General features: G+C 43.0%; 1 protein-coding gene across 1 annotated transcript; it reads right to left on the reverse strand.

Moving 5' to 3' along the window:
• Positions 1-704: 704 nt before the first annotated feature.
• On the reverse strand, positions 705-8,515 carry zgc:66448 (uncharacterized protein LOC327401 homolog). The gene is made up of 2 exons (XM_015606241.3): positions 7,967-8,515; positions 705-6,790 (listed from the first exon to the last, which is right to left on the reverse strand). The coding sequence occupies exons 1-2, from the start codon at positions 8,355-8,357 to the stop codon at positions 3,366-3,368; spliced, it is 3,816 nt and encodes a 1,271-aa protein (XP_015461727.3). The 5' UTR covers positions 8,358-8,515; the 3' UTR covers positions 705-3,365.
• Between the last annotated feature and the right edge of the window lie 205 nt (positions 8,516-8,720).

Raw genomic sequence — 8,720 nt, forward strand, 5'->3', positions numbered from 1 at the left:
CCATCATGCTTCTGGTGGAGTTTACATACTTTAAAACATACTACAAATTTAAGTTACAAATAATGTGTTTATCAATAGAGTGATATATTTTTTAATAGATTACATTTTGTGTTCAACTCTGCCTATAAGCTTCGTTTCCCCCCTTTTTTTTGCAACAACCTTGTATAGCAAAGAATCACAGTTTTACTGCTATACATGTACCTTTGTTTTAGATTTTAGAATTATTGCAATAAAGAACATTATTCTTGCAAAATGTGTATTTATTAAACTTAAAAAGAACCCTGCACAATAAGTCATATTAGTGCAAGACTTTAAAGTGCTGCCTGTGTTTAAAATACTGTACATATTAAAGTAAGAACCATATAAGGCATATTAACTGCTTCCCTGAGCTCTCCTATTGGTCGACCAGGTTCAAGTCACTATTTGCGTGAGCCAAGTCTCAAGACTTACGGTAATATTAAACACGGTTGATTTAACTTTTTTATTTTTTTTAACGCAGGATGAGAAAAAAACTTAAACCTTCAATCCTAACCAGTTTACACTGAACGATCGAGATGACACGACTGTAACTCGACTCTAGCAAGACTCTCATTATTTTATCCAGACTCTCGAAATTTGTCTGCAGCAGTGAAATCGCTTGATAATTGTTAAATGTAACATCAGCATTAGCTTAAACATAACATCAAGGCAATGATGAGAATCAGTTCAAATCCAAGCTCAATTTTATTGAATCTAAATCTACAACAAACAGACAGAGGTAGACAGATAATCAAGCATTTCAATTGTTTTAACAACCAAGTGCTAAAATCTTTTCCTCTGGTAAAAGTGTTTGGTAGTGTAACAGTGCTTCTCAAACTGGTTCTCAGGGACCAATTGTTTCTCTATCCACCTCTACCCAATCAGAAACCCCAAATCAGAAATTTTCCTTATTGCCTGCAATGCTACAAGTTGAACTGGGGTAAGATCTGGACTGTATGATGATCATTGAGGACTGGTTGGAGAACCACTGTTGAAACATACAAATGCATTGAAAGAATTAAACAAAGAGTGAATTTCACACAAACTGAACACAGATTTTACACGTATGAAGAAGTAGAGCTGGACGATATGGCCAAAATATAGATCATAATAATTGTTTTGATTTTCAGTAGATTTGATATTTGAGAATTGTGATATTCAGATAAACATTAAAAATAACCACCAAAAAAAAAGGGGGGGGGGGGGGAAGCTTACAACAGACTTCGTAAAATTTAATTTGTCAATTAATGTAGCTAGACAATGTCAAATCAGTGACGGATACAGTAACCAACATAGCAATATATTGTTAATATACTTCAAGTATATTGAAATATAGGAAATGTGTTTAAAAATCAAAATCACCTTTATTGAAACATTTCCTTTTGCGATATATATATATATATATATATATATATATATATATATATATATATATATATATATATATATATATCGATATTGAATTATCGCCCAGCCGTAGAATAAACTTAGGTCAGTGTTTCAGAGATTAGACACAAAATGCTAAAGCAGACATAAGACAGACAGGAAATGTATGAAAACAAAGGACCAAGATAACCACTCAGTCCATGGTCTAAGAATGTGTGCACACAACACAGGGATGTTTGTACAAGCATTGAAATAGAAGAAAAGAAAAATATATATTTATATATATTCAGCCAAATTGTCATACATTTGGAATAATAAAATTATTAAAAACTACACAAAAACTAGCCAATATTGGTAATAATAAACATAAGGTTTGAGTGTAAATGCTTTACCAAGTGTAACACATTAAGGTAAGAAATCAGTTCCTTTTCAGTTCCACTTAAGCACTTGAACCAGTCTATTGTCTCAGCTCACTTGTTTTTTTTTTTGTTTTCTTTTTTCTATTTCTTGTTCCTTTCGTTCAACAACAGCTTATTAAAAATGGTCAGCATTTTGTAATCAACAGTACTTGGAATTACATGTCAACACACTAAAAAATGGAGGTCCAGCGAAGATACCATATACAGACAGGGGTTGGACAATGAAACTGAAACACCTGTCATTTTAGTGTGGGAGGTTTCATGGCTAAATTAGAAAAGCCTGGTGTCCAATCTTTATTAATTGCACATTGCACCAGTAAGATCAGAGTGTGAAGTTTTAATTAGCAGGGTAAGAGCACAGTTTTGCTCAAAATATTGCAATGCACACAACATTAATGGTGACATACCAGAGTTCAAAAGAGGACAAATTGTTGGTGCACGTCTTGCTGGAGCATCTGTGACCAAGACAGCAAGTCTTTGTGATGCATCAAGAGCCACGGTATCCAGGGTAATGTCAGCATACCACCAAGAACGACCAACCACATCCAAAAGGATTAACTGTGGACGCTGTAAGAGGAAGCTGTCTGAAAGGGATGTTCGGGTGCTAACCCAGATTGTATCCAGAAAACATAAAACCACGGCTGATCAAATCACGGCAAAATTCAATGTGCACCTCAACTCTCCTGTTTCCACCAGAACTGTCCGTCACCACAGTAAATGATTGTGGTCTAAAACCAAGTGTTTCAGTTTCATTGTCCAACCCCTGTATATGGAGCTGTTATGGCCTTAGCAACATACTGATCATGTTGGCAAATGTATCGCCCTCATCATCTATTGACTAAATACTGGATTTTAGGGTTCACACCAGCACTATTTGGTCGGGTTAAAAAAGACTCTGGTTTATTTGTACCCTTGGTGGGGTTTGTTTCAGCTGGTGTAACAGAGTACAAACAAAAACAACCACATCAAGACCTTTGAGAGGTTTCGGTTCAGTGGTCTCAGTTCGGTCCCAAATAAAACTCTGTGAGAACGTGACCTGATCTTAATTCAACCAGCTAGATGGCTGTTCAGGTGCATTTTAACCTGATTTGTTACCTAGACAATTACTACAGCTATTGACAACTGGCATGTCTGCTGTTGCTTCTGGCTAAATTGCACTGAAATACAAGCTGGTCTGGAACACAGGACCTTCTTCCTGTATTTACTTCCTTTCTCCGACTCAGATGTTTTTGACCAGTAAGGAGAGACACCTTCCTCATGTGATTTTTTGTATCAGAACAAACCAAATCAAACCAAGTTAACCAGAGATACAGATACAGGTGTGAAAGCACCCTTACTTCAAGAGTTGTAACTACCACATTGCAAGCTAACACTTTAGGAACTGAGGAATACACCAGGAATGGAATGAACTGTAAAGAAATGCATAAAAAAGTGTTCCATCTTCAGCCGCCACAATGGCCGCACAACAGTCGTATACGTGAAGGATGCAAGGGAACACTACATGAGTTTCTCATGCATTTTATGTCCTTTATTTTAAAAAAGTCAGATTTCTCCCTGTGCATGTTGCATATAGTGCATTTGCAGTTCTAGTTCTCCTGGTAACGTGCATCCACAGACCATGCAACAAAACCGCCGGTCAGGGCCAAACAGGACCTGGCTGCCTGGTTTGAGAGCTTCAGTTCGTTGCGTTAAATGTGGTGAAGGCAGACCCTGTGGAGTGAAAAAGATGCCTGGGGCTGGGCCTGGAAGTGAGAGGGGACCAGGCAAAGCGAGGGGAGACGGCAGAGCCAGTGGCGGAGAGATGAACGGAGGGTTCTTGTTTACAAGGATTGGAGGGCCCGAAACTACAGGTACTTGCTGCGAATGCACTGGCCCTTGCTGAATTGGTCCATTGATTAGGGTTTGTGAAACAACTGGAGTAGTCTGAAAGTTCCATACTGCACCTCCATGTCCAGGAGCAGCAAAACGAGGTCCCCCAAACTGAATACTGATCGTTCCCAACTGGTTAGCCTGAGGAGCTCCGTCCCATGCAGAGGAAATGTGATTCTGTTGCTGCTGGGATTGATGAAACTGGTGTTGCTGAAGGAACTGTTGTAACTGTTCCTGCTGAAGCTGCTGCAAGGGCTGTTGGAGGAGCTGCATTTGTGGTGGAGGTGGTGGGTGCAGGACCAGTTGCATTTGCTGTTTTTCTTGTAGGTTCAAAGGGTTAGGCATTTCTAGAGGAGTTCTGAAGCTCCAAGGCTTGCTACTAGCCTCGTCTGTTGGAGGCCCCTGATCTTCTCCACTTTTAGTAGCTTTATCAGACTCAGTATTTGCAGTTTTATCTTTTGGTGATTGACTTTGAAGTTCAGCCTTAGTGTTTTGAGTTGCGTCAGGGGACTTTGGAGTCTTTGACGTTGGCGAACGTGCCCTCAGATCCGCTGAAGATTCACCTGAATTGCTTGGTGACTTTGGAGCTGAGGTTGATGAACCTTCCCATGCAGCAAGCTGTTGTTGCTGCGTCTGTTCTTGACCGTTACTGTCATGTGCTTGGTCAGACCAGGTAGGATTCTGTGGTTGTGCAAGCTTTGGCAAGATTGGTTTTAAATGGACTCCTGACATGAAGTGATGCTTCATGTCATTTTGCTGTCCATCAGATGACCATTTAGGCTGTTGCTGTGGCTGAGGCTTAATGTGTATTTGCCATTGTTGTTGTTGTTGTTGTAGGTGACCTGGTCTAGCCTGGCTTTCAGTCTGCCAGGGTAGTAACGACTGTTGGTCGGAGACAGATGGTTGCCCGATCATATTCGGCAGCATTGACCCCTGCAATACATCATCAGGAAAAGAGGCCTGAGTCATTGGCATGGTCCTTCCAATATCTTCTCCCATTCTCGGCCAACTTGAAATCCACCTGGCGTTTCTCCTGGCCCGACCTGCGACGCCTCTTGTCCTAGAAGCAACCAATGAAGAGTAAGACTGGTTCAGAGCTTGACGCTTCCGCGCATGTATCTTCTGATGGACTAGGAGGCTGCTAAGCCAGGGGAACGATTTATGGCACTCTTGGCATCGATGAGGCCTCTCTCCAGTGTGGGTGTTGAGGTGGTCACGAAGCAAATATGCTAAGCCAAAACTCTTGTCGCAGAGGTGGCACTTGTGAGGCTTTTCACCCGTGTGGGAAAGCATGTGGCGCTGCAGCTGACTCTCATCACTGTAGCCTTTGCGGCACTGGTTGCAGCGAAAAGGCTTCTGTTGGTGCAGTCTCTGGTGAGTCTTCATGTTCTGAAGAAAAGCAAAGTCCTTACCACAGTCTGGGCATTTGTATGGCTTCTTCCCAGAATGAATAATTAAATGCTGCTGTAAGTAGCTGCTGAATCGGAACGACTTCTTGCAAATGTGGCACTGGTAACCCTTGTTGTGTATGCGCATGTGAAGCTCTAAGACTGAACGGTAACGAAAGCACTTTCCGCATTCTTTACATTTCAGAGGCTTCTTCTCCGTTTGGTCTCCCCCTTCTCCTCCGCCTCCTGACATGTTATCTATACTACCTTCCCTTGCAACACTGAGAACCTCCCTCTTCAAAGGCGCAGGCCCTTGATGAACCTGATGAGTCGACACATGGGATTGCAAGATAGACTCCTCAAAGAATTTAAGTGGACAGTACGGGCAGGCATAGGCTGGTTCGTTTTTCTTACCATTGCTCATGTTTTCATATTCCACCTCATGTATTAGCATGTGTTCCCTAAGGTCGGCTGCTTTGTAAAACAGCCGAGGGCACAGAGGACAGTTGCGTTGTTTCTCAATCTCGTGGTTTGTGTTCTCTTTACCTGCAGTTCCTAAACCTGCAACCTGCGACACATTACGATTTGCAGTATGTGCCACTGTACTCGCAAAGTCTGGTGTCTTTTTATGCTGGCGGTAGTGGGCACGCATGTTTTGCGCAAATGCAAATCTCTTCCCACATTCGGAGCACCGGTATGGCTTCTGACCAGTGTGCAGGTACTGATGCTGTTGCAAAAGGCTGCTGTACTTGAAGCTTTTGTGGCACATCTTGCACTGGTGAGGTCTTTCTTCTGTGTGTTTGCGGCGATGGTCCTCCATGAATGAGCGGTGCCTGAAGACCATACCACAGTCAGGGCATTCATATGGTTTGAGGGCAGCATGGGAGCGCTGGTGGATGTGTAGGGTCACCGCGCATTGAAAGCCTTTGTTACACTCAAGGCACCGGTAGGGACTATCTAACGAATGGCTCTGCATGTGGGCATTGATGGACACTCTGTACTGGAACTCTTTACGGCACAGCGGGCAACGGTAAAGCTTCTCCGGGCTTTGCTGACAAGCATGGAGCCGGTATCGGATTACTGACGCGAAGCGCTCGCCGCATTGGTCACATTCAATACTCATTTCTTCCTTGAACTCTCTTCGGCGTGCCCGTCTTCGCGAGGTCAGCGCTGGAGGTGGAACGCCGTTCTGTTGGTGTTCACTGCGATGCTTGATGAGGCTGCTTCGATGCTGAAAGGTGAGGCCACAGTCTTTGCAGGTCAGAGAGGCCTGCTCCTCCTGATGCATGTGAACATGGCGATGCAGGTTGTACGTCTCCCGGCGTGTGAACGTCTTGCCGCAGTCACGGCATTCTATGTGGCCTTTCTTTTGCTTCACTGCATCATCTGAGTCATGACACTTATCCTCACCTTCACCTTCTTTTTTCTCATCTCCTTCTTCATGTTCTCCTCCTTCTTCTGGAGTTTCTTCTTCCCTCTCCTCTTCTACGTCTTTTTCTGTTGCCACCTCCTTATCCTCTTCCTCCTCCTCCTCCTCCTCCTCCTCATCATCATCATCATCATCTTCTTCACATTCCATTTCCACGCTCATATTCTTTGAGTCTTCCTCCTTTTGTGCCAGTCTCTGCTTCTTTTCTGCATCAGGCTTAGCATTCAAGCTGAAGTCTTCTGCATGTTGGTCCTCTGATTTTTCTTGCCAGGGGTCTGGTTCTGTACAAACATACAAAAAAAAACTTGCATTATATGCTTTGATAAGGGTCTGTTTTAAAAAAGGGTTGTAGTTAAAGAAGAAATCCAGTGTAAAATTGACTTTGGTTGTAGTGAAACATGATAAGGAGTAAGAACTTTTGTCAAATAGCCCACCTACATTCGACTTCAGCATTCTGAAAAACAGCACTTTTAATCAGACTATTTAATCAATCAAACATCTAATGAATGACTCCCTTTGAAAAACATGTATCTTCAAAAGAGCAACTTTACAGGAGAGAGATAAAACCTTCTTAAGGTTCAATGGAAGCCATTTGCACATGTATGTAGCAAAGCATACATAAAAAGATGCCACCTGGATTTAACTAAGCAAATAATGTGGGGTTAATGCTGCAGTTGGTCTGCAGGTTTAGGTTCAGCAACAGTATGTGCTGAAAGAATGAGGTCAACTGACCTCAATACCTGAATATACTAAATATAGGCCAGGTTATTCCATCAACGGATTTTTTTCTTCCCTGATGAACACGGCCATATTCCAAGATGACAATGTCAGGATTCGTGGGGTTGGAATTGTGAAAGAGTTCAGGGTTCAGGGAGCATGAGATCATCATTTATCATTTTCACACATGGATTAAGAGAGAGAGTTCACCACAGAGTCCAGATCTTAACCTTATTGAGAATCTTTGGGATGTGATGGATGGAGAAGAGCTGATTTGTGCAGTGGTCAGACTCTACCATCATCAATGCTGCTGCAAGATCTTGGTGAAAAATGAATCCAGCAACACTGGATTAAAATAAATGTTGTGACATTGCAGAAGCTTATCAAAACAACGCCACAGTGAATGTGTGGCGCAATCAAAGCCTTTGATTAGGCAGTGTATATGTTCAGTTATTGTGTACATTGTATAGAAATAAGTGTATATGTTCTATTTTATTTTACTTATACTACTCTGTGTTGTAAATACTGTTTTCTGCATACTGTGGGAACTTTCACCCAACTTTTTTCACTCACCTGTACACCTGAACTCTGTGATATAACAACAAATCTGATTTTTTACTTGATTTGATTTTGATATGAGAGAAGCAGGCCTGTAACTTAGCTATATAAATAAACCTCAGTGGAGGAGCAGTGGAGGAGTCCAGCAGCGGGCTGTGGAGGTGCTTTGTGCTGCTGCTCACCTGTGGTTAGTGTGGATAATTTGCTGGGAGGTGTCTGCCTGGGTTCCTCCTCCTCCTCCTCAGACCAGTCCAGATCTGCTGGGCTCTGTTTGGAAACTGTTGTATGTTTGAGTTGTTCAGCAGGCTCCTCTGGAGGATCCTCAGCGGTTCTCTGTGCAGGCGATTCGGGGTCTCTGTTAGCTGCAGGCTGCGGGGAGGCTGGGGGAGGAGATGACCCGCTCTGGAGCTCCTCAGCCCGCATATCCGCCGCGCTCTCCCCGCTACACTCCGGCTCCGGCTCGGAGGCTTCATCTGCGGGCGGCTCGGCCGCGCTCTGCCCGTGTTGGTCCTCTGTCTGGTTCTCCGGCTGCTTCTCCGATGCTTCATCAGGGTCGGGTGGTAAATCCGCCATATTTTTACTGAAATGCCCCACTCTTCACCCCCCCTCTGTTACATCTTCTTCACACATCCACGCAGCGCTTCTCCCCGCTCCACCCCGCATGCCGCCACCTATAGTGCCGGAGTACAGCAGCTATAGCGGCCGCTAGGGGGAGGACAGGGGCCGGCTATGATGGTTGTGGTGTCCCCAGTACAGTCAATTAAACTACAATTTTATTATAGGGGCAGATTAACGTTACTTTCTTTCTTATTGTGCTTTACAGATATTAAGAAGAAGAAAAAAATACATTTAATATCATTCAACATTTTATTTATACATTTTTCAGTTACAATTCCACAATTAACAATTCATTTGATCTCCTTTTTTTGTACATGT

The sequence above is a fragment of the Astyanax mexicanus genome, chromosome 6 (assembly GCF_023375975.1).
Source record: "Astyanax mexicanus isolate ESR-SI-001 chromosome 6, AstMex3_surface, whole genome shotgun sequence".
Taxonomy (NCBI): Eukaryota; Metazoa; Chordata; class Actinopteri; order Characiformes; family Acestrorhamphidae; genus Astyanax; species Astyanax mexicanus.